Raw genomic sequence first — 26,633 nt, forward strand, 5'->3', positions numbered from 1 at the left:
ACGTGCCCTATTATACCGACGTGGTGCTGATGCACTTGATCACGATTTTTTTATTAAAAAAAAAATTAGATGAAAATGTAAAATAAACGTTTTTTATACAAAGTTTTGTTTTTGAAGACGCTGACTGTAAATATTCACCTGGTACACATGTATTTTTTTGGTCCGGTTTTACAGACCGCGCTTTCATCTGCACTTGCGTTTGTGTTTATGAATACATAAAATGTTATGGACTGATATATTGATGAAAAGAAAAATTTGTTTTAAATTCGGTACACTGAACAGTTTGTTGTATTCTGTATCTTCGATGATCAATTAATCGTATACACACATTAGCAATGTTCACAAACATGAATAGAGTTGATATTATGAAATCTGTTGGCCGAGACTTATCGCTAATCAAGCAGGTACAAGTGTACTTGACGGATGATTGAAGTCCATTTTCTCGAAAATAAAGCTTGATATGAAAAAATTTTATTCAACATTTTCGTCTCATTTTGTTATGTAGAATCACCTCTTTCTAGGTTGTACCACCAGTTACCTGACATCATATATTTCTAAATAAATTAAAAAATGTAATCATTTTAGTTCGCAGAAGTCTACACGTATACATTTAAGTTACTTTCAAAGTTGCAATATCTTGGGATGCAACTGTAGTATAAGGGATGGAAAATTCATCATTTATTGACGGTACCATGGACAATTATGGGCAAGGTAATATTCAACCCTTACAGAAAAGTTTGCTTTTGGAAATTAATAGGTATTCCAACAAGAAAACCTACATACCGAATTATTAAGGAATGGTTGTTATATAACACAGCAGGGATCCAATGCAAGGGAGAACTATGCTACAACAATGGTGTTGTAAAATATTAATGAAAAACAATGTTTGGATAGAAATTGCGTAATTAGGATTGCTATTATTTTATTTACACTTATTAATATAAAAGTAGAGTGTTTGGGAAAATGTTTTATCTTTTATGCTTAAATCTGAGGATTGGATTACAAAGAAAGCTTTATAAAACTTGTTCTTATTATAAAATATTTTATTTAGGAGTAGTTTACTTGACAAATTATATTTTTAAACATTTTACTTGCATTAAAGTTGATGCAAAAATCCTAAAGGTTTCTATATATCTTCTGATACTATCAGTCACATAGTATCACAATAACATGTGCAATAATTACAAATAGGGGGGTGGGACAGGGACTTAAAATTTTACTTTTCTAGAGTGTGGCTCCAATGTTAATTAATTAGGCCCCAGATCCCTACTGGTCCATCGGAAATTTTGCCGAATTCCTGATGGCCAGTTCGTCTATGGTTACAAAGATTAGGCTAAATTCTGTATATGGCTTAGCACCCTCTTGCACTGGACCCCTCAATTGTGTACTCCACGCCAATCGTCCGACCTGAGTCGAATTGAACATATTTCATTGAGTTTCTACAAATTAAACAATAAAATAAAAAAGTATATTTTACAGATGAGGAATTTTGAATACTCATTTAAAACATAAGTTTAAAAAGTACCGTAAAAAAAGCTATTTTTTATCATTTGCCTAAATTTTATTATTACACAATCTGATGCAGAATAAATAATTGGAGCAAACATAGTAAATTTATAGAGTGTATGTAAACTTTTGCAATTTTGTAACTTCTGGGTCCCGAGGCTATCAAAACTTTGCTGATTTCTTCGGTTGATAAACTTGATTCAAAAATTGCAATTTATTCTAAATAAAATTAAATAACATTTAATGGTAACGAAAAATAATGATTTACAAATAAACAATATTAAAGAACAAATATTGAAAAAGTATATATTTTAACAATTTAAAAATTTAAAAAGTTCAAACGGAGAGAATTTTTTTTACATTTGCAGTTAAGTCCAACATTTGCAAAATTAGAGTATATTTTAAATTTTAGAATTTTTTGACGTAGTGAATGAAAGGCTTAAAGTGAGATTCCCTTGGACAGTGAAGCCCGGGGCTATAGCCCTCTTTGTACCCCCTTTGATCCGGTGCTACTTAATAAGATAAAAATATTGAGCATTAATAGTCAAACTTATCATTATCCTCTGCAGGAAATACAAAAATCACAGGAAAAGACTGGAATATAAGTATGTAGTCATCTACCCATGGAAAATACATATATAATCAAGTACACTCCAGTAGTTACCACATATGCATGTATAAGAATTTGAAATATAAGAACTGCACTTAAGAACATGCGTTATAGGCATTGAAAATGAAATTGTAAAAATAACTAATATTGAGGATCAGCATGAAATGGATAAATATGAGAGAAGCTAGATGTTACTACGTTCCAAACTCATATTGGTCTTTTTTATTGATTGAATTTTGTATATTACATGAGTAACTGTTAGTAAATATTTTTTAAGTAATCAGGTCACTTGAAACTTGTTGTATAATATCTCAGATCATCCGTTTTGATCGAAAATCCATAACGAAACAAAGAAACAGTTGTGCCGGTAAACTTGTAGGTATCTGTTAGAAAATTGTGGGAAATATGAATATTTTATCGTACGATGGGTTAAATAAAGGTGTATAACAATCTATTCTGTATATATACATATCCATTGGCGTAATTAAGAAGGGGCTAGGGTGGGCTTAGACCCCCTAAAAATGTGGGTTTGGTGGTCCCTCACCATTCTAAGATTCTAGGGTTTTAACATTCTTTAATTTTGAAATTTTAAAACTCAAAGATTCTAAAATTCTAAGATTCTAAGATTCTGTAGATTTGGTCTACTTCAGAAAAAGCTTCTAGTTACGCCAATGCACATATCTTCACGAATATATAATATATCAAATCAAACCAAATTCAAAATTAAAATTTCACTGCATAATCTTTATTTATTCGTAAACTTCAATATAAATTTCAGCCCTCGGAAAGCGGATGTTCCTGGTAGCAATCACTTTAACCAATAACCAAAACGTCATTATATATTAGTCTAAAGGTTGAATCGTATGAAAACCTTAAAATATACTTTCACGCGTAAATAACTTATGCAAAATATATATTCTGTATCTAAACTAAAATAAGTTTGAAAGTCATCGCTGCGAGGGTTAAAAAATAATCTCGAAACATCATCGCTTTCCCTTAGTTTTTCATTGAACGGAGTTGATTAGTTTGCCTTCAGCCAGTGAGTGGTTTAACTATCGAAGAAGATCGAGAGATCGTCGCGTCGAGGTAGTAGCAGCAGCGACGAGCGAGCGAGCAGTTTGATATTCGTTCGACGCGCGCCATGGAGCCCGTCTGCGTATGGACGCGGAATAAATTATCCCGATGTCTATCCCTCTTCTTTCCCTCCCTCGATTCTCCTCTCGCTTCGTTCAACCGTCTTTCTTCCAACGCGATTGTCTCTTTCTCCAACGATCTCACTCCCACCGGCCATCGCCTGTAATGATTTCTTATTCGTAGTAGTGGGACGATACCGGAAGTGAAGTCAGAACGGCGGAACCGGGCATTCACTCAATGGAAAGTTTAAGTTTCTTTCAGTGCGTGGAAGAAGGGCCCGAGCGTGGATCGGTGTTCCGCTCGCGTGGAAAATCCGCTTCTTTCGCTAGGTACGCAGCATTCCCGCTCGTGACTCGCGCGTGCACGGAAGAAACTCGAGGAACGGGAGAAACTCTTGCCAGTCGCTCGACCTCGCTGTTCTTTCTTTCCTCGCGAATCAACGTCGCCAATTTACTTACCTGAAGAGTGAAAAAAAAAAAAGATTCCCTCGGAAGGGTTGAAAATTCGCGCCAACCGGAGATTCGCATGTGTTTTCGCGACGTTTTCCTGTGCTGCGAGAATTACTGTTTCCACTCCGTTTCGAGGGAACAGGAAAATTGTGTGCAATTTCGTCGGTGTCGAAGAACGATGGTTTTGGTTGATCTTTCGAATCGAAACTAAACCGAATCGTTTGGATTTCGGTTTATTCGTTTCTAATCGTTTCAACGGGATGGCAAGGAAACGTAACAGAACTAGACTTTTACCTCGAAATGGAGGACTACGATAATTAAATGAACCTCGGAGAGTCATCAACTAGTGGAATTAAACGAGATGAAATTTTATTACGTTACTCATCTTCTCGGTTTATAATTCATCCTCAGACGTTTATTCGCGTTTGAGGTGTTAAATTTTTTTTTTTATATCAAAGCTCTAGATTGAATTATTCTGGAATATGTTTATGAAATTTTTCGAAATAACACAGAAGGCGACAGTGGTTGTTGAATTAAGGATAACATTCTTGTAACGTGGCAAAAATGACTTTATTAAATTAGGGTTTCGTCATTTCAGTGCTTCAATTTCGATGATAAAATGTGACAAATGGAATAAAAGAGACTTTGATTGCGAAAAAAGAAAGAGTTGAAAATGCGCAAGACGACGAGGCTTCGTTTTATTACTTATGTTAGTTTCACGGTTGGCGGTTAATTTTCAGCATTTTCTGCGAAATAAGAGAGGAGGTACTTTCACTTCGATGCCCTGAGTGTTTCTCGATGATAAACATCGATTCGAGTATCGGAAAAAAACGTTCCTCGACGAAACAGTGACAAAGTGATATATGGGACGTTGTTCAAGATATAACAAATCAGAGAGGCGTTGTCGAGACTGACAGAGAGGGTTTAGCTGCATTTGCGAGAGTATTCTTCAGAAATGGTCAGCCAACACGCGATGGCCACCACGGTTCGAAAAGTTAAGCAGGAGAATCGTCTCAGGCGGCAAAATCAAAACCAAGGTACAGAAATATACTGATTGACATTAACATTCGGATACTCGATATACTCATTTATAATTACGTTACAAAAATAATTATTTTATGGTATAATAACATTATGGTACAATATATTCTAGTTGACGGAAAAATACCTAACTTTCGTTTATTTAGAATAAAATTATAATATAATTGTATTGATGAATTGAACTTTTAACTGGGAATGACGAGTTAACTCGTCACTGGAAAATGCTTTTCCGAAGCACATGACGACTTAACTCGTCACTGGAAAATGCTTCTCCGAAGCATATGACGAATTAACTCGTCATGGAACTTTGGAGACGACCCACGTAAATTTAAACTTGATACATTTTTAACTTTTTAACTGGGAATGACGAGTTAACTCGTCGTAATACAATTGTGACGGCGCGAATAGAATGCGCTTTTGGTAAGTTAGCTCTTCAATTAAAAAATTAATTTCCGTGTGCCACTGACGTAATTAATTTTATAGTGCTACTCCAACCAAAACAGTTGTACTGACCAAAATTATGCTTAAACATTTTTTATAAATATTTATCAATTCAACTAAAACTATTGGACTCGTACTGTTTTTTAATTAGAACCGTTTTTTAGTTAGAAAATTTAAATTAATTTATTAACTTTAAATATAATTGAAATAGACGTTATGCAATGGAAAATGATTATTAACACTAGAACTACCAAAGGGATCAAAATGTCTGTTTTCTAGTTTCTTATTTTAAATTAAACAATTTTATTAAGGTATTTTTCCTGGAATGTACATATGTTGGTTATTGTCGAGATAGAGAATGGATATATGTATGGAATATGTTGACTATTGTCGAGATAGAGAATGGAAACATATTAAATTATGTTTCACCCTGTATTTATTTAATTTTTTGTATTATTTTCAATTTAGAAATTAGTGTTCATCAAACGTCGGAAGTTATAGTGTTAAAATAAATGTAGCGTGTTACATATTCAAAAAGTCAGTTACTGGTTGTTGGTTAGTAATAACTTTCTAAAAACAAATTTCTTGATATAATGTTGATGTTTATCTTTGGAAGAACTTGCTTCATTAATTTAATCACATGTTGAATCATTTTCTCATTTATTGCCACCGGTTCTGCGTAGGCACGATCTGTTAGTAATGTTTGGTTGGCTTTGTCTTCCACTACATACCTTGGAAGTTACAATGGACAATTCATCAATGAAATCATTGGCTTTTATGTATCCTGGCATAACAGTATCGTAAACGAACATTTTGATCTCTAAAGAAAGTGCAATAAACGTACGCTTTTTTCTGGGAAAAAAGAAAACGGAGTTCCAAAAATATTATAAATATTATTTGTGAAACTGTAGATTATCCCAGTAAGAACAATATATTAACTTGAAACTTTTTCTATAGCATCAACGAAGAATCCTCCCACCCAGTAAATTTTCTCGGAAACAGATTTCATACATCTCATACAAATCTTCAAAATTTCAAAATTTCAGATCTTCTAAAAAATTATATAATTACAAAATTTCTATTTGATCGGGCCTACCCCAGAAGAATGTCCAAGTTACCCCAATGAGTATAATGAATCTAATGTGAACGAATTTTTCATTCAGCAGTAAGTTTTCCATGACATAAATAGGTTGGTATGGATATGGATAAAAAAACAGTAGTAGCATTACGACTCATAATTAGACAATCGCAACGACTCATGATTTCTGATATAACAAAGCGTACAGGGAACATGATTTAATTTCAATTTACAAATAGACATTAATTCCGTTACGGTAACGCTAATTATTTTGTTAAAGAAGAAGACATCTAAACTCAGAGCAGAATTCTATGGTGGATACATCAAAGTTTGCTCGAACTAAATGCAGCTTTATATGCAACCAAGCACTGCATTAATTACAAACTGTATACAATTAATTCACACACTAATTATTCTTTCATTAGGGCTTAATGTAATACGTTTTTTGTATCTCTACTGTTTCTTGTTTGAAACAATAGAATTTAATCACACTTCTTACTGTTATGTTTGATTATTATTAACATTAGAAATAGCAAGCACTCAACGATAGTATCTGTACCTGAAAGCCAGACTAATCCAACAGTATTTTATTTCTTTAAATTCAGTTATGTACGTACATCAGTTTACTGTTCTTTCCTTATTTTATAAGAAGTATAAAGATATATTTATATTGCATTCTAAACAAAGAAGGTATACTCATATAAACTATTTCGATTTTTGTACAAAGTAATTGGGTTAGTTTGGCTCTCAAGTACATATATGTAAATTGTTAGAATTATTGTAGCTTGTATTCAATATTTATAAAATAATTTAACAAATTTTGTGAAAAATAAGGCTTTCGAATTTTTTGTACACTATTTCAACCTACAGTTTTGAAATAAAAGAAAAATTAATTGATTATGATTAGAAAAGGGAATTTGGGTATAGAATTGAATCTACAAAAGTTTTTCCAGTAGATACTATTTTTAGATAAGATTTATAAACAAACTATTGCTGATATTAAAATGATCCACACTATAGAAGGTTTGGATAGATTATCCAGTTGTAGGAAAATTTAATAATATGATATCTTGCACAAAGCTGAAACCGTTTGCATTCGCTTTCAAATACTATCAAAACCAGTGACACAACCATAACTATCCAGATTTTGGGGGATTTTATGTCTACCTTCTTATCGTTAGTATCGTGATAATATTCAATTAAATTTTTTTTTATTTCGGTTTATTTACAACAATGTTTTCTGAAATTTTCGAAAATATTCTAGTATTTATTAAAAAGAGATGTTTTTTAATTTCTTAATAAGGGAATGAAGTGACTCGTCCTAATTGCGTTACTGACTAGAAATATAGGAGAATAATATAGGAGAAAAAATACCTTTCATATAATCTCGTCGTAGATTTATTTATTAATTGACAAGTGTTAACATTAATGTTTTTGACAATAAAACAATATACCGTTAGAATCTTTGAAACGTCTCTACTTTCGGGAACGACACATTATATCACATGATGTTTCACGCGCTACTAATTTTGTCTAATAAAAATCTTTTCTGTCCTTTACCGTTTTGGAACTACAATTTGGCATATATGTATCTACTTAGATCTCACAATAAAAATGATTGCAATATTCAATTAGCACAATAATTGCAACATTGAGGAAAACGTACTCCATAAGGTTTAGAAGACTCAGGTGACCACTCTATCAAAAATCTTTTCTTTAATAAATATTTAAATATTTAAAAAATTTTTAATCACGTTGTCAAAAATAAACAAAAATTTAAAAAATTTAATTTAATATTATTATGATGTTAATAAGGTATGAAAAAACTTTGTTTGACTCTTCTATCAAACAATTATGGGTGCATCACTGTTTGAAAATCGTATTGATTGACCTATTAACGCATTTATACAAAAGAAAATAATAAATCCTTTGGAATAATAATACATAACCTTCTAGATACATAAAATACAAATTACTATTTACTTTTTCTTTAAAATTAGTCGTGTAATAATGTTTCTTATACTTATTATTAGCCATAAAAATTGAATTTATTTTGAATGCTCATACGAGACCTCTTTTAATTGAATTTTCAATTGTTAAACCATTCTTACACGAAAACTTCGATAAGATGAAACCTACTCAATTTAGGTTTAACGAGATTTTAGTGTATTTCTATTTTCGTCATATCGGCGGCCCAGTTTAAAAAGGCAACAACTCAAAATGCTATGAGAAGTGTTTTGAGAAAATTCCGTTTCAAAATTTAATGTTGCTTTGAAAATTCCAATTAATATCACTCTAATTTAACATAAATAACACATTTTGGAGTAATTTGAATCATCACAGAATTTCGCTTGCCCTCTTGAAATGGTTATTTCATAAATAATTAGTTCTGTACAGAGTTAATCCTTATATGCTGCGAATAAGCAGAGTTTGAATTTGTGCAACAATGGCACATGGTTTGAAATTGTTGATTTTTTCATGTTTTGCACCTACGATGAGCTGACACATTTTCTTCTTTTTATGATATAAATAATACAAAAGATCTATTTTTTTAATTGTTGCCTTTTATAACTAGATCATTGACATAAGGAACACCGTTTAAATAATTTTAATAATTATAAGACAATATCCCTTCTGGAACCACTTGTCTCAGTTAAGTATCAGGACACAATAATTACATTCTGCAACAACATAGGAATTCTTAACAGTTTATGATAGACAACTGAGGATAAATATCAACACGCCACTCACCGCATTAATCAACCTTATGTTCATTATATGTATATTAGAGTTATACTTATTTATATTTATATTATATTATTTATTACTCATTTATGATTATTATATACCACTAACATTGTAAGCCTGTCGGGCTAAGTCGCTAATGACCTTTGCTGTCGATGCGACTTTAAATTAAAATAAATAAATAAGTAAATAATATCTCTTCTGAAATAAAATGGATCTAGTTGAACAAGTCTAACAAAATTATTCTAATGTAATTATACAAATAAGTGGAAACTTATACCTAAGTGGTTTTTATGTAGGTATTGTTAAACTGATCGACTATTCAGAAGCTGATTCTTGAAAATATAATTACCTTCGAACGAAATATGTATTCCAGATGAGGAGGAACTTTACAAGCCTGTACCACCACCGAAACCGGTGCCGAACAATCAGAAGAATCAGAACGGGCAACAGGAGAGCAGGGTGCAGACGGTAGCCGAGCAATCATCTCGGACGACTTCCGGCGTAGAAAGGAACGCCACGTTAGACGACAACCAGCTTCGAAGTTCTGGGCAGACCATTGCACCGGAATACAGGATGCCACCGCTTTACGGGGAGGAACAGAGCTCAAATCAGTCTCAACAGGCAGCTAATTTGCAGACTCATAGTAGCAAATTTCCGGTAAGCGCTAAACAGCTTATATATTCCTTACTTACTGCAATAATTGTGCTGTTGGATACAAAAAGGGCCACTAGATGCTCAGGCTCTTTTTTAGCAAAATGATTAATTAGATTCTACACTCTTTTCTACGTTTCTTCGTTGCATTCTCAAAATTGACGAAGTTACAGCAAATGTTGTAAATCAATGTTGATCAATTATTGCCGCCCTTTCCATGGCCTGCCGTCCGATGGTTAATATATTACATAATTCAAATTGTGTTAATAAAACTATGAAAAAGAAATATCAAACTTTTTAACGTTACAGATTGTTTTGCAACAATTTCACTACATACAAGACACAATTAGGTACCTTTTAAATTTTTAGAAACATTTTTCTTGAATTCAACACAGTACTTTCTTTGTTACCTCCAACAGTAGAATTGCAACTCATTAATCATAATTTTAGTTTGAATATCTTGAAGCGTTACAGTTTTATAAGAAAAATGCCAGAAAATACTAAATTGGTGTGATAAGATATCAAACCTCCACAAGAGTATTATAATATTCTCATTTAATATCGTACACCCACATTTAATTATAAAACAACCTCTATATTGAGCTATGCTACTGTTGCTGCGAAATTCTCTCTCTGATCAAGAGTAATTTAGTATACTATGCCGCTATTATTAAAAAAAGATCAATTTCTTTATGTTTTAAAATACTCTAAATTTTGTCGTTGTCATAAAAAGTCATCAATGTAAAAAACAGTGAAGGTAAAACATTTAAAAGAAGTAACTTTATTAATTTAACTATCAAAGATTTTCATTAAGCTACTTGTTTTTATCAATAAAATTGAATCCATAATATCACTTTTTTCTTATTAAAAATGATTAGCTTTAAATAGAAAACATTTGTTAATTCAATATTGTATGTATTCTTTCCAGTTATAGACGTTATGACTAATTCACGAACTTCCCTCCTCCAAAAAATATAATTCAAATAAACCTACATACTAGGTTTAGCAAAAATAATAATCACAAATTAACCTGAAATATTTTTAGTATTTAATGATTCATAACAGCTATAATTATCACATTGCAAGATTAGTACGAATTACTTTAACAACAATAACGACGCATGGAGGTAGAAATAATGGATAAAAAATATGTATTCGATAAGAGAATCATAATACAGGGCCGAATTAATATTTCTGGGGCCCCAAGGCTATCAAACTTTCGAGGGCCCCCTTGGTAGATAAATTTGGCCCAAAAATTAAAAATTTATTCTAAATAAAATTAAATAACATGCAATCAAATAGCAGCAGCAAAAAAAGATTTCATTCAATCTTTTTTAACATAATAAATAGGTGGTTTATAACAGAATTCGCGACAAAGTGGAGCCCGGAGCTATTAACACCTTAGACCTTCCCTTAATCCTGCGCTGTCATATGTGTAAAAACAAATCGAAAATTATAGAAAGTAATAAATGAAGAAATAGTTTTTGTAATAATATTTTTTAAAAATATTTCTAAAAAGAGCTTATCTTTAAACAGTGCCAGGTCAAGGGGGGATTAGAGACCCCGTTCCAAATTCATTTATTGTATCAAAAGTTTCCAAATTTTGGAATCCACTATAATTTTGTAAATTTTAGTTTCAGTTGCTATTGTAAAAATAAATTCTCTTCTTTTAAACTTTTCAGATCATTAAATTATTAAAATATGTAATTCTTTAATGGTTGGTTGGTCTCTAATATTATTTATTTGTAAATAATTATTTCTCTTTACGATTAAATGTCCTTTCATTTTATTTAGAATAAATTGCAACTTTTTAACCAAGTTTATCCAACAAAGGGGGCTCAAAGCGAGTATTAGAATTAATAATAATAGCAAAGAAGGAAGAAGCTATTTTTTGTTTTCTTGATATGTATGTACTTATACTATAGAAAATATTTATCAGTCACGTGTCATTTGAAGGGTAAACGTAATTAAAATTAATTAGACGTATAATTATCTAAGTAAAGAAAAATCAATTTTTCAATAAGTCTCCATTGTAGATCATGTGAGAAATTCGATATTTTCCAATTCTGTATTTCTCCTCACTTTAAAAAAAAATTGAAATACTTGCTGAGAATTAGGTACATATACCTAATTCAAAACGAACGTGTAATTTCGCAAACATTATATTAAAATTAACCGGAATTGGTTAGTATATATTGGACTTAATTCCATCCCTAGCAGTGGATGGAACGAACAAAAAACCTCATCATAGAACTTCCATTAATTAACGCATAACCAGCCGTGTTCAAACATTGATCGTGAAAGATAGATATCATTAAAGGAACAAGTGGGGGAGGAAGGAAAGATAACAGGAATATATGAAGAATAATGTAAGCCGTTCTACGCGATGTAACAGCGTCACGAACAGTAACGCCGTGTGTTAATTAGCGATACACCGTATGCATTAATTCCACGTGCGCGAGAAGATTGCGGGCAGCCACGGTAGCTTCGCTTCCTATACGAACAACAGAAACTGGAAACTTTTGTTATAAACTCGAAATAGGCGTGCCGATGAATTTTACTACTACCGATAACGCGACGAGTTCCAAGGTGTAACTGACTGAATATGGCGATTCCACTCGCGGACTTTGATGCACCTCCGTACGGTGACTGGACTTGTTTCAAGCCGATGAAAAACCACCACGGTTAGAAGTCAAGGCGTAGCGCTTTATTCGGTATGGTCTGCTCCGACTTTCTAGTCTCCTGATTTCTTTGTTCGTGTGATTCCTTTTAATTGCAGTTTTCTCTCGACGAAAATGTCCAAGGACAAATCTCCTGCATGATTTTCTAAATTCATGCGATAACAATACCGTTTGTTTGTTTGTGATTTAAAATTTCTTAATGCCGAGGAATACGTGTGTCTGTACTAAAATGGTGAGTAGATCCCTTTTGATATTTACTGCGAAAAAGATTTTTCTATTTTTATAAAAATAATTTAAATACATATTTGATAAAATTAACATGTTAATTGACGTGAAGGTCACTAATGAATTAGCACTACAAATTCAATATAATCCTACTATTATATAAAAGGACAGCCCCTTTTTCGTTTGGAACCGCTAACCGCGAAAACTACTGAACCAATCGTTACCAACTTTTAACTACATCATCTTCATGGTCCACGGAAGGTTTAATAACAATAAAATCTACCGATTTTCCATTAAAATGTTATTATGCTGTTAAAAAAGTGATTTATGATATGTGAATCCCTGTCGCGCATGCGCTTTTACCGCCTGCAACTGCGCACGCGCTCTTGCGCCGCTGGAGTGTAGTTTGAGAATCATCCACTAGATGGCAAACGGCATCTCCACGAACTCCACAAGTGAGTTGGTGAGTTCAGACCTATAAGACAGGCATGGGCAGCTAGTTCAGTATAATTCACCAATTAAAAAAACGAAAGAGAAAGTATAATTTTGGTTATTATTCTTATTATTATTATACTATACTGTACTATTAATATATCGTATTCTCACAATTTTAATAACCGATACTATTAGACTGTGAATAATTATGCACGTTTAATATAAAAAGTCATAAGTATATAAGATATGCTTAAGATATAAAATATTATTGTTATTATTAGTATATTTAATAATATATACAGGGGTATTTAACAACACCTTTGCAATTGTTCTGGTACATTATAGTTTGCGGTACAATAAATTGCAAGCATTTTTTATAAACATACATAATTTAAAAAACATTTTTTAAATAGATAATACAATTCAGTCATACTATGTACATATATTATACATCTCTATAGAAACTAATAAAAATAAATCTATGGAACCCAGTTACTGAATCGTAAATTTTGTAACTGTGTTTTATACTTTTATCGTAAATTTTGTAATAGATACTTTCTTTTATCGATTTTGTCAATAACAAAATTTGTATCACTTTCAACCTACCTCTGCATTAATGTTTGTCTCCTTTTTTAGTGTGATGAAAGATACATTTTTTTATTATCATATTATATTTACAACTAGCTTTAAAAATCTAACCAGTTGTATTTTTACTTACATCGAAAGTATTTATATAATCGATAGATTTATCCCTTTTAAGTCTTCTGATTTCTTTAGCCAGTTCATTAGTGTAATTGTTCTTTCTATTTTTGTGTATTATTGCGAATTTTTCTATTGGTACTTGGAAAATTCTGTAGCTTTAAGTCTTTATGAAGAGTATACTTGAAGCCTTATTCCGGAATCATTGGATGATATTTATATCGCTTTTTAGGCACATCCCTATAGTCGTATTCCGCATGTCCATTTTGGAACGATAGCAGCTTTATAGAGTAGTTTATTGTGTAGCACGAGTGGTGATTTCAGTCCCAGGATCCAGTAGACATGCTTTTCGTTTCTAGGTTCAGTTGTTTCCTCTTCATTTTTATGTGATTTTTCCATGTAGGTACATAAGTCTTGTGTCTAGATAGAGACCAAGGTATACGACGTTCTTTTTTATCTTGAGATATTCATTGTACAGTTTGACGTTCGAGCATACAACATATTTTGAGGTAAACGTGCTGTGAACTGATTCACTAATATTCAATTTTAATTTTTCACTTTTTTGTCCATTCTGCTATCTTGTTCACTACTTCCTGCAGGAGTCGTGATGCCACAAAAGGGTTTCCGCTAAGAACGCAGTGTCATCTGTGTACATCGCTGATAGCACACCGTCGCTGTCAGGGAGATCTACTTTGTAGATGACAAATAGTGAATGATAATACACTTTAGCAGCATTGTAGGGTGACTAGATCGATGTAACTAAAAGTCGGGACAGTATGTGATGACCAAACAAAAAAAAATTAACAAGTAAATAATTTTTGCTACACTTTATGTATGTTTGCATTATACTCTATCGAGTGAATAAATGGCGAATCGATCAATCGATGATTACTGATTAAATCGCTACCACGAAATGCAATACGTACATTGGAATCTTCTACAACTCTAAACTCTAAATTTTTCACTGAAACAGTGAAACGTCGAGTCTATTTCTAGAGGTGTGCGAATACTCGATTTATTCGAATATTCAAATTTCGAGTTAAACAATGATCGGTCGGTTGAGCCGAGTCGAACGCTTGAATTTGCCGAGCTACTCGAAATCGACGAATTACTTGAAACAAAAGCGAACTACTCGAATATTCGAGCTAAAAATTCATCTTCAAGTAAATCGAAGTTTTACGACGCGACGGCTCGAATATTCGAGTAGCTCGCTTTTGTTTCAAACAGTTCATCGATTTCGAGTAACTCGGCAAATTCAAATGCTCGACTCGGTTCGAATAATCGAAGCGAGTTCAGCTCGGTTTGTAAATTACGAGTACTCGCATACTTCTATTTATTTCTGTCATTTCTGCTATATGGCAGTACGGAATAATACAAGTGTTTCGACATTCGATCGTAACGATTGCGGAACAATTAACAATAGCGGAAAATTAAAATCATTCAATAAGCAAAATAGCGACATTATTTTTAAAAATAACCCTAATCTAATCTAACCAAAATAACTACATGGAACACCTTCCGAACAAATATAATTTTATTAGGAAAATGAATACAACAAATGTAATTTCTAACTTTCCTCTTAAAAACCAAATGATTTAAATTTTCCGCCGTTCTAACGATAAGGATAATGATGATATCACTCGTGCAAATATGACTATCTTTAGAAAGCAGTCCTGATTTTCTACTTTAACTGCAGTATTAATAATAACATTCATTATTTATTATATTTAGATGAAAGTTGTTGAAAGTCATTCCCCTTACTATAAACAAATTTCCTTATAAATATTTTAAAGAATTGTAAAATCCAATTTTTTTTAAAACGAGGCTAAAAACGAATTCTAAGGTAACAGACACAGTGGTTGAACGAGTACGACTGATTAAGTAGGCCCAGTTATTGAATTTGCTTTTCTTGCATCTGATTAATTATTAGAGTTGTTCAAACATTTGTAACTTATTTTACTACGTTGAGGGGGGGGATATTCTAACTTTTGAACAATAATGTAAAATTAATGAAAAATTTGTTTCTTTTTTTAGAAAAAGAAGATAAAAATACGGAAATTGCAAATATTTGAAATTGATCCAGCGAAAAACGTGGATATCTCTATGTGGGCAATTATTTAAAGAAATAAATAATCTAAAAAATCATATTATTGAAACGTAAAGTAAAATAAGAGAAATCAGAATTTCCACTAAATATTTGTATAACTCGTTCTGTATTATTTTCATATAATAATTCTGATTTTCTGTATGAATCTATTATTTTATCTTAACTATTTTGTCTAACTTATCATAATATGTATAATATATAATCTTGTTTTAAAGCATGGTATTACAAAATTATTTCAAATTTAATAAAGAGACTGGAAGGATAAGGAATGGTATTACAGAATTATTTCAAATCTAATAAGGAAATTATAGTTGTAAAATTATAAAGCTACATTTGTTAAAACTATTTAAATGAATAATTATTATCTGACATGTGCTACCATTTTGTCTCACAATCAGAATGTATTTTGTATTCAATACGACGCGATGATTGACTTTGGGTTTATATGTATGGAAAAGGCTATGCATTTTGATCATGTTTTGAATAATTCTATTTCCATATAAGTTAATATTGTGTTAGAAACCATGAAAATCAGCGGAGCAAGTAAAAAAATTCATTGCGGCAATCCCCGCTATAAGAGGCAGTATAGACTTAAGTAGTGCAAATTACGTTTGAACGAGTCACGGTTGCAGGGAGAGCGTAATTATAAATGCAGTCGAGTGAGAATAGTTGCTCGTTTAAAAATTTCCTGTTTAAGAAATTATGGTAAATTTGAAAATAGCTGATTATTTTATAAAATTGCGCTACCTCCGACAGTGAACAATTTTAATAAAAATTACCTTTTCATGTATTCACAACATCAGTATTAACCCTTATTGGAATAGTCCATTTATGTAACGTGAACAGACAGTCGGAATTCGTTCAAATATACTGCCGCATCGGCTAAAAGCATGGATCCATCTTATTCAAATTATTCTTTACGACATAAATCACACAGGGTACACCAGACTCTTATTATATTGCCACGGATGGAGCTGCAGAAGTAGAAAATTTATCAACTTTCCAAGTTTTCGTTTCGATGGGGGAGAGAAGATAGAAATGTTTTATTTTCATAAATTTTTTTCGAAATTTACAAGCCGAGCTGAACTCGCTTTTTTTGTTCGAGCCGAGTCGAGCGCTTGAATTTGCCGATTTACTCGAAATTAACGAACTGTTTGAAACAAAAGCGAGCTACTCGAATATTCGTAAAACTTCGATTTACTTGAAGATGAATTTTCAGCTCGAATATTCGAGCCGTCGTAAAACTTCGATTTACTTGAAGATGAATTTTCAGCTCGAATATTCGAGCCGTCGTAAAACTTCGATTTACTTGAAGATGAATTTTCAGCTCGAATATTCGAGTAGTTCGATTTTTTCGAGTAGCTCGCTTTTGTTTCAAGCAGTTCGTCGATTTCGAGTAGCTCGGCAAATTCAAGCGCTCGACTCGGCTCGACCGATCGATCATTGTTTGACTCGAAATTTGAGTACTCGAATAAATCGAGTACTGGCATATATCTACTTCTAATAAAGTTTACTAAGTAATTTACCAAGTTAACTAATTAAAATTTAAAAATGTGTTTTTGTTTTAAAGTGTGTTAAAATCCTTTTTGATCCACTGTATGTGCTTAAATTTAACTATTCTTTAGTAGGTTCAAATTGTTCCGTTAATCCTGTTTCTCATGTATAATTTAAAATATCCATAGAATTTGTAATTTATGTTACACTTTCTAACAACTATCTATCATAAAATCTAAACTTGGTTTCAATTTTCTCCTAACTGTATTGATATCTACCTATTTTTATTGAAACACAAGATTTACGATTCTATTGTATTTTGCGAGAGAAAGTTAATTGTGAATAGTTATTAACACGTTTATACTAATTAAGACTAAAGCAGGAAGCAATTATTTTTGCCAAATAAAGCGCGAACACGATTTGCGAGTAGAATGCAAAGTACTGTATTGTATTTAACGACTTATGAACAGTTCTTCAAGTTGCCGACACAAAGCAAGCATGCATAATTTCGTCATGCTAATAACGAAAACATAATCATGCTCTTCATATTAATTGAGACTAAAACAGGAAACGATTATTTTAACTACATAAACTTCTAATATGATTTGTAATTATATCGTTTTCAACAAATTATGAACATTTCTTCTAATTACTGAAATAAAGCAAACAGTATAGTTATGCTAGTACAGTGGTACCTTGGTATACGACCTTAATCCGTTCCTGATGTTTGGACTTATACCGAATAGGACGTATACCAAACCAACCTTTCCCATAAGAAGTAATGAAAAATGATTAATCCGTTCTCATGTAAAAAAAAGCTTCTATTGATATTATACTTACATTAATGGGGTTGTAAAATAATTTAAACACTGTTTATGTCATGAACAGCATTTAAACGATTTCCTAGAAGTTTATAAAAAATAATCACTAGTTTATTTAACATAATTAATTTGTAAAATATAAATGTAACCTAATGATACATTCTAAATTAACAAACCAAATGGAATAAACTTTATTGCTTCCTGTATTGCAGTTGTATTTTGTTATATATGATATTCTTACTTGTATTAACTTACTTGATTATTAACTTAATTTTTCCTCTGAGATAATTATTTAAAAATGACGCAAAATTCACATAAATAATTGATATCGTATACCGATCAAAATTTGTCATTTCGAATTGGACGTATTCCAAAGCGGACGTATACCGAGGTACCACTGTATAATACTTAAAGAATTATATAATTTTTTCAAATATTCAAGTAATGAAATTTTCAAACATTTAACATGTACCGGGTATTTCGTCATAATTGATGTATTCGCGATCAAATCAAGCTTCTTCAAGAAAAATGGTGATGTCCTGGGTGCTTGACCCTTCTCCATAGGCATCCTCGGAGAAAATGAAATATAGCAAAAGGGAGCCCATGTATACAGGAATTTAGCCCTATTGTTTGCGTGTAAATATTCACACCGGTAAATTTAAATTGATATTTATATATTATTCATATTTCTCAATTATATACTAAAGTTTGTAATATTTAATAATTAGTAGTTATATTACTTTTGTCCCTAATTACTTTTAATATTAATATTATCAAAATTAAAATTTTCAGAACTTCTACTTCCCCTTTACTACTACTTTCCCTGGGGAAGCCTGATTTGATCGCTAGTTTGCAACCGGAAACCGGGTGATTCTATACCTATGAGAAATAAGTCGAAATTAAAAAATTAAATTGTTTCATGTTTGATCAAAAAAAATACAGAACATTTATTATTCAATTTAGTAAATTTCATAAATTCATATGAAAACACGTTCGAACTTAAACACTTAAGATAAGTCTGAAAAATTATGTTTCGAATGCAGCACCGGCTTTCGAATTTTTCGAGTCTCGATTTGAGTTCGGTTCCCAAAATTGCGGGTATGTACCCGAATAAATTTTCAGGTCCTCGTCTGATCCGCCCGAGGCTTGGGTGCCCGCACGCTCCTATCGATAAATGAAAAACAAGAACGTTATTGTTTACTAAAAATGTTTATTATTTACTAACAGAGTCGAATTCTTATTTGACACACTGTAACCTGAAGTTTCTACTTTCTACAGATTCTACACTTTCGCTATTTAGCAATTCTATTTGTTAATTCATGAAATTCTTATTACTGGTGAATAAGAAAATACCGTTGAAATTGTACACAACTTTGTATCGTATCAATTAACGTTGTTCGGTATTTCTGAACAATTGTTTCATGGAATACTCTTTTCATCGCATAGTTCTTTTGACAAAGAAACAAGTACCTGATTCTCAGTACAGAACAACAAAAAGCAAATACCTGTAAAATCAGAATCTCGTTACACGAGTCGTCCGAGGAGCATGTGATTTCTCGTACTACTATAAGGTGGTGTTTGAGGAAACACACATTTCTACAGTTTTAGTAAGTTACTATAATGCTTTTTACGTGTACATTAAGACTCGAGTATCTAATAGAACGTAAATGATAATGAAGTTTAACAAAATGATTCTCACGTTATACTTTCATATTTATAACCCATCCACAAATCAACAGTTCGACACCTGATGCGAACAACATTGTAACTTTTGTTACGCTGTTTTGCAACTATAAAAAATTAACTTTTTTAATAATAATACTCAGATATCAGTATTGTATCTTTCCAGTATATATTTTGCTCTATTCTTGTGATAACTTCGAATTTTCAAAAAATAATAGTTTTACCTCTTTAAAATTTGAAGAATGTTTAAGTAGGCTTTTTATTTAAGAAAAGAAAAAGTACCTCTCTTATTATTACTATCACTGGTAGTTATTATAGTAAATATATATAATTTTATAGTTATTTAAGCATTATTCGTTAATTGTAGAAATATAGTACATATTAGAGTGCATATTATAATGCATATTCTAGTTGCATTAGATTCACATTAGATTCTACAATGCACATCTAGATTCACCTTGCTTCGAATAATTAATTTGTTATATAATGCCTTTATCCACTAGTGGCTTGAATTAATGCTATCGCAAATGGATCGATCTCGTTTAACGTGGGGCAGTTTGTGATTTTCTATTGATAATAGAATTTAGATAAAATTTAAGTAAAAGTATTATTATACGCATTGGAAGAAAATTTAAACATGAAAATCGCATAAAATTCGCAACCAAGAGGTTTTAGCATTGGCGTAGTTAACACTTTTTTCTAGGATGGGCCAAGCTTCTTATTTTTGTTAACAAGTATTAGAATTTTGGTATTTTATAATTTTTGAATTTTGAAGTTCTAAAATTTTGGAATTTTGGAACTTTAGAATTTCAGAATTTCAGAACTGTAGGACTTTGGAACTCTAGAATCCCAGAACTTTAGAACTTTAGAGCTTTGAAACTTTGGAGCCTTGGAGCTTTGGAAATGTGTAACCTTGGAACTCCAGAACTTCAGAACTCTAGACCCTTATAACTCTGGAACTTTGGAATTTTTGAATGTAGAACCTTAGAAGTTTTGAATCCCGCAATTTTGGAGTTTTAGAACCTTTTTTTTTTTTATTTTACAGGAGAGAAAATACCTTTATGTACGCACGGGTGCTCCCCCTGTCGCACTATTCGGTTAAGGGGGCCCGGACACTGTGGGACTCGTACCACTCACGCCAAAAAACTCGGAGTAGTACCGGAGTTTTAGAACCTTAAAATCATTTTACGAGTATAATCATATAATTATAGAATTATAAAGGGGTCAGTTCAAACTTTGAGGGGGCCAGGTCCACTCCAGCTTCCACCTAATTACGCCAATGGTTTTTAGTTTAGAGACAGAAGACAAATTATACAGAAAGTGCAAAAAGTTTCTCGATTAAGTGCTCTGAAATTGGCGAATGAATTCGATCAAAAAATGGAAAGACAAGTGCGTCTCCAAGGGATTCCGCAGACACTCATAGAAAATGGGTGTAACGGTCGAGTATCAAAAAGAACTGATAAACGAATAAAAGAAAATGTGTGAAATTCAGGAGATACCTTAGCTGTATAGAAGAGGTATAGTTTGCTGACGAAAGGAAATTTAACATTTTTTCTGCTGATACAGTACCTTTAATCCCATACATGGCTGTGACAGTGACAAACTGATCGCAGTACGTTGTATGGGGTTCTGATGAAAGATAACAGTGGCCAAAGGATTAAAAGTGAAGCGCGGTTTATTACAAAAAAAACTAGACACTGAGTTATGTGTCCCTCGCTTTAAATATGTCATAATATTCAATCTTTCGGGCATATTATAATTGAATATTATTGAATGTGCGCATTTAGCTCTGAATTTTGTTTTATTGAACACATAATGGATTAAACAGGGCAGAAGAAGTATGCTCACCCGAGGCAGTATTTCAACCATTAGAGCTAAAATATTGGTCTTCGTCGAGATAATAATTTAAGAATAATTTAATACAAAATATTGTACGAATATTTATACGATATTTAAATTTGTATAGAATAATGGCTCCGAACACAACGCTTGTAAGATCTCGATTTCTACTCACTTTGTATCTTTTCTGAGATTATAAATAAAAAGTATGCAGTAGTTGTAAAAAAAATTTTAATTATTTTAACATTTCCGCGACTGCTGCGTGAATCTCTGATAGATATTTCTCAAGAAAATGAAGGAACTTATTTTGATTCCAAACAGGAGGGGATTAAGATTTCTGGTGCCTAGAGCTATCAAACTTTCAAGAGTTCCCTTGGTTGATAAACTAGGTTAAAAAATTCAGATGCATTCCAAATAAAATTAAATACCATTTAATCGTAAAGAAAAATAATGGTATACAAATAAATAATGTTGAAAAGATACATATTTTAATAATTTAATGGTTTAGAAAGTTTAAAAGGAGAGAATTTGTTTTTGCAATAGTAATTGGATCTAATATTTATAAAATTGTAGTGAATTCCAAATTTTGGAAAGTGGGGCCCACGACTATAACCCCTTTAGACCCCCATTGATCCGGTGCTGACATCAAACTTTAATTGATAAAAACACTAAATTATCGGTACTACAGATTTAACTTACACAAATCAATTCTTTTCAATCAGAACGAAAGGATTTTTTACGTCTGAGAGACATATTAAAAATTATGTCAGTTAACACATTAAAGGTCGCTAAAAATCCTTCTCGCAAACATTTTTTTATGTAAAATGAGGTTATGTACAAAAATTTCAGTCGAATCGCATTTGACAGATTTTCGGAAATACAACTGTATTAATCACATTTTTATTTTACGCAATTGCAATAGATTATGCGATGGAATACCACGGATATGAACAATTAATTGTTTTCTTAATTACCTTGTATAATTCTTCAGTTTTTATGGTTTTCTCCACTAGTAAACCTTTCATTTCTAACTAACGGCCATTCGACTTAGGACCACTACCGGTTCTCGTCCGATCACCGAAGTCAAGCTAAGTTCGGCGCGGATAGTACTTGGATGGGTGACCGCTTGGGAACTCCGCGTGCTGTTAGTTCTTTTTTTTTCTTGAACTAAAAAAATTTTTTGACAGCCGTATTCGATAAAACTCTCGTATTTAATTTTTAACTGACTTCGGAAAAGGAGGAAGTTATTCAATTCGATCAGTATTTTTTTTTTTGTGTTCGCCAATTACTCTGAGATGGATGGATCACCGGAACGGAACCTTTTGCATCTTGTAGAGTATGCCTCCCGATTGGTCTCGCAAAAAATATTTTGCATTTTTTCATTGCTAACGATTTTTTTGCAAAAAATGTAATGCTTCATTTATATTTTTCACCGTTTACTCTGCAAGGAACCTACCGATTGCGATGAAACCGTTTACATTTAGTAGGAGATATATCCGCGATGATCCCACTTGCAAAAATTTATGAAATTTGTTGTTGTTAATAACTATTATTATTGCAAAACACTCCTTGTTTGATGGCTGCAGCATATAGTCGTTACTCTGCTGATGAGTGAAATATAAATTATTTTATACTCCCTCTGTCCCATAATGATACAGGGTGATCCTCTCGCTACGCTACCCAAAGGAAGTGCAGCCACAATAGAATGTAGAAGTCGACATCCCATTTCTGTCATCGCTTAATTGACCGAGGTGGTCCCTGCAGCGAAGACGACTGCGTACGTGAAAATGTGTTAAGAAAATATTCTGTTTTCCGCAGTGCTTAAATGGGATTTTTCTGCTCATTACACACATTTTCACGCACACAGCAGTCTTCGCTGCAGGGGTCAAATAAGCGATGACAGAAATGGGATGTCGACATCTACATTCTATTGTGGCGGCACTTCCTTTGGGTAGCGTAGCGAGAGGATCACCCTGTAGTAGCAGTTGATGAATTTAATTTGTCCCATAATAACAGTAGCAAAAGAAAATAAATGTAGAACACAACATTTATTATCAAAAAACTAGATTAAATTGAACAATAAATTAAAAATATTACTCCTAATTTTTATTTTGAGTGTTCAGATAGTTTTTCTGCATTTATTATTCCATACAACTTTTGCCCAACGAGTCCTACTACACCAATGTGGTGCTGATGTACTTTGGCAAAGAAAAAACTTGTTTAGAATCACCTTGTCAATCATCCTTCTTCGGTTGTTGATGTAGTCGTTGGACACCCTGTATGCGTGAGCTTAAACGCCCCACGTGGCATGGAACATAACGTGTACAGAAATTGGTCCAGCACCGAACGTGTTAAAATCTGGATCAAGAATTGGCAAGAACTGGACAATCGCAACTCGATTTTTGCTTGAGAACTGTTTTTTTTCATCTTACTTTTATAATGGGTTGATATTCATCTGAAATAAAACAATTGATTTCGATCGACGGATGAAATTAGAAAAATAGTTATAATTTGTAGTTAGGTTGACCTAAAAATCGAAAGATGTGTCAAAACAAATGACAGATGTCATGAAACATTGATTTTGATTGAAGGCTTCGCAATTTTGCGCTACAATATAACTTAGAGCTGCATTCACCAATAATTATTCCCGTTTAAATATTCACTTGCTACTATTATTATGGGACAAAGGAAGTACTTTTTAGTTCATTTTGTTAATGCAGCAAGAGGTTTTATTAATAATTGTCACGTAGTTGTACAAACGAAATATAAATTATTTTACACATCTCGCAGTCGGTTACATTTTTTGTTAAAAATTATTTTATGTAATACTAAAATTTGGAAGATTTATAATTCTGAAATTCTGAAATATAAAAAATGTAAAATTTTGAAATTTTGGAATTCTAGTTTTGAAGTACTGGAATTTTGAAATCTTAAAATTTTAGAATGGTGAAGATCTATATTTTTGTGGAGCGGCCAGTTCAGATTTTTTAGTGAAGACAGGCTCATTCTGATACTTACAATTACAATGGTTTGGGATGTATCTTAAATCAGTAAGGCAATCTAGACAATCTAGCACATATTAACATTTTTCTGAGAAATCATTGAAAATAATGTAATATTTTATTCAGGAGCTCAAATATTTTTGTAACACAAAAATTGAATATTTCATTTTATTTAATTTTACTTCTTTAATACATAGTAAATAATTTATTGGAAGAAAGAAGAAACTTGTTCCCTTCATAAATAATCAAGATATCGATCTATTTATTCAATCATACTCTGGTGTCCACGCTGTATCTGTATATGATGAGCCAGTAAAAATGACCATCTGAAATCAATAGTTACCTACTAATTTTATTAAGAAGGTGTTTTAAATAAAATTCATTCTATTGTAAGAAGACCAATTCAGTGATATATATTCTAATGACCAAATAGTTTTTCATAGTCATTGACAGTTTTTGATAAAATTAGGTAACAAGTTATTACAGGTAATCGTTCTTATTAACTTACCTGGTTTAATAAAGTTGTATTATACTTTTCAGTTGATAACAAAACAAGATTAAAAAAAAGCAAGTTACTGATTGGTTATAAATTTTAATTACATAAATGAGATTATTATAAAATTAGTGTCTAATGATATCATTTAGGTACTGAAAGTGTTTTGCTAGAACACGTTTCCTGAACCGTTTTAGTTGACCATGTTCTAATAAAAACATGGCCTCAAGCACTTATACGACTTATAAGAATTATTGTACGCTCTCTAATAACGAATCGTTGTTGTGACAGATTGATACGTATTTTGACGTTCTACAATATTATAAGATTCTCGAGAGATCTGAACCCAACATCGACTACTTTCATAACCTAATTATTCCATTTCTTCTTTTGAATTCAAATACTACTGAACACTTTAATATCTATACACATACTGTGTGTTCCACTAACTCCGTCCACCTAAAATATATTCGTTATTTTATCAATACTGTGGTGCTTATAAGCGGAGTATGACGCCCCAGGCACCCTTGGGCCTCGTTTCCGTGATGGCCGCAAGATGTCGCGCGTATAATCCATCCTTTTTCGCAAGCGCTCCATCACGGGCCTTGTCGATATATATACAGGGTATTCGACAACAGGTGGGAGATTTTTTAAGGGGTGATCCTAGGGATCACAATAAGACGAAAATCAAGAATGACGAAATAGCGTTTGCGGTTTTGTTTTCCAGTAATTAACGTTTAAAAAATCGAGTAAAACGCGCCTAAAACCTGCAATCTGCCCAGCACCGACGACTGAACGTCAGGTCAGCAAGGGTAGATACAGTCATAACCAAGAATCGAAGCCGAATGCTGCAGTACCGAGAAACAGAATAGCACGAGGTAAGTTTATACTATTCAATGATTCTTGGTTATGACTGTACCAACCCCTGCTGACCTGACGTTCAGTCGTCGGTACTGGGCGGATTGCAGGGTTCAGGCGTTTTTACTCGAATTTTTAAACGTTAATTACTGAAAAACAAAGCCGCAAACGCTATTTCGTTATTCTTGATTTTCGTCTAATTTTGATCCCTAAAATCACCCCTTAAAATTTTGCCCACCTGTTGTCGAACATCCTGTATATCATCTGAGAATATAGAACCCAGGCGTCTGTGGCAGGGACCATCCACGTCAACCCCACTGACGAGTTCTAGTGGACGGTTCCCGAGACGAAACGCCATAATTTTTCCACCGGCATCCTACAATACGCAAAAATATTTCAAATAAAAGTTATAGGATTTAAAGCAGTTAATAATAAAGTAATAGTAATTTCTTGATAAATTGAGAGATAAAGAAGATATGAACGTTACTTTCGCTTTTTTAAATGGAATGCTTAAAAATTACCGTTCCTGAGATAATTTGACTTTATTCGTTACATTACTTTCCTTATGAATGCTATGGAACATGTTCGAAGTGTCGTCCATGTGCATCAATACATAGTTGTAACCTTTAAACTGTTGA

The 26,633-nt window shown here is 32.3% G+C and overlaps 1 protein-coding gene and 1 non-coding gene across 3 annotated transcripts in view; both read left to right on the forward strand.

Moving 5' to 3' along the window:
- Nucleotides 1-3,468: 3,468 nt before the first annotated feature.
- LOC117609892 (uncharacterized) overlaps nt 3,469-26,633 on the forward strand; it is a 70,101-nt gene continuing 46,936 nt past the window's right edge. Inside the window, exons 1-2 of one of the 2 annotated variants that reach the window (XM_034336651.2) lie at nt 3,469-4,736; nt 9,381-9,664. In XM_034336651.2, the coding sequence (XP_034192542.2) occupies nt 4,655-4,736; nt 9,381-9,664 (366 nt within the window). In that variant the 5' untranslated portion in view covers nt 3,469-4,654. The remainder of the gene's footprint in view (nt 4,737-9,380; nt 9,665-26,633) is intronic. The other variant, XM_034336650.2, reaches the window with a different exon arrangement.
- LOC117609897 (5S ribosomal RNA) lies at nt 22,673-22,793 on the forward strand. The gene has a single exon (XR_004582718.1). It is a non-coding gene; the product is annotated as a 5S ribosomal RNA (ribosomal RNA).

Source organism: Osmia lignaria, chromosome 5, assembly GCF_051020975.1.
Source record: "Osmia lignaria lignaria isolate PbOS001 chromosome 5, iyOsmLign1, whole genome shotgun sequence".
In the NCBI taxonomy this organism is placed as follows: Eukaryota; Metazoa; Arthropoda; class Insecta; order Hymenoptera; family Megachilidae; genus Osmia; species Osmia lignaria.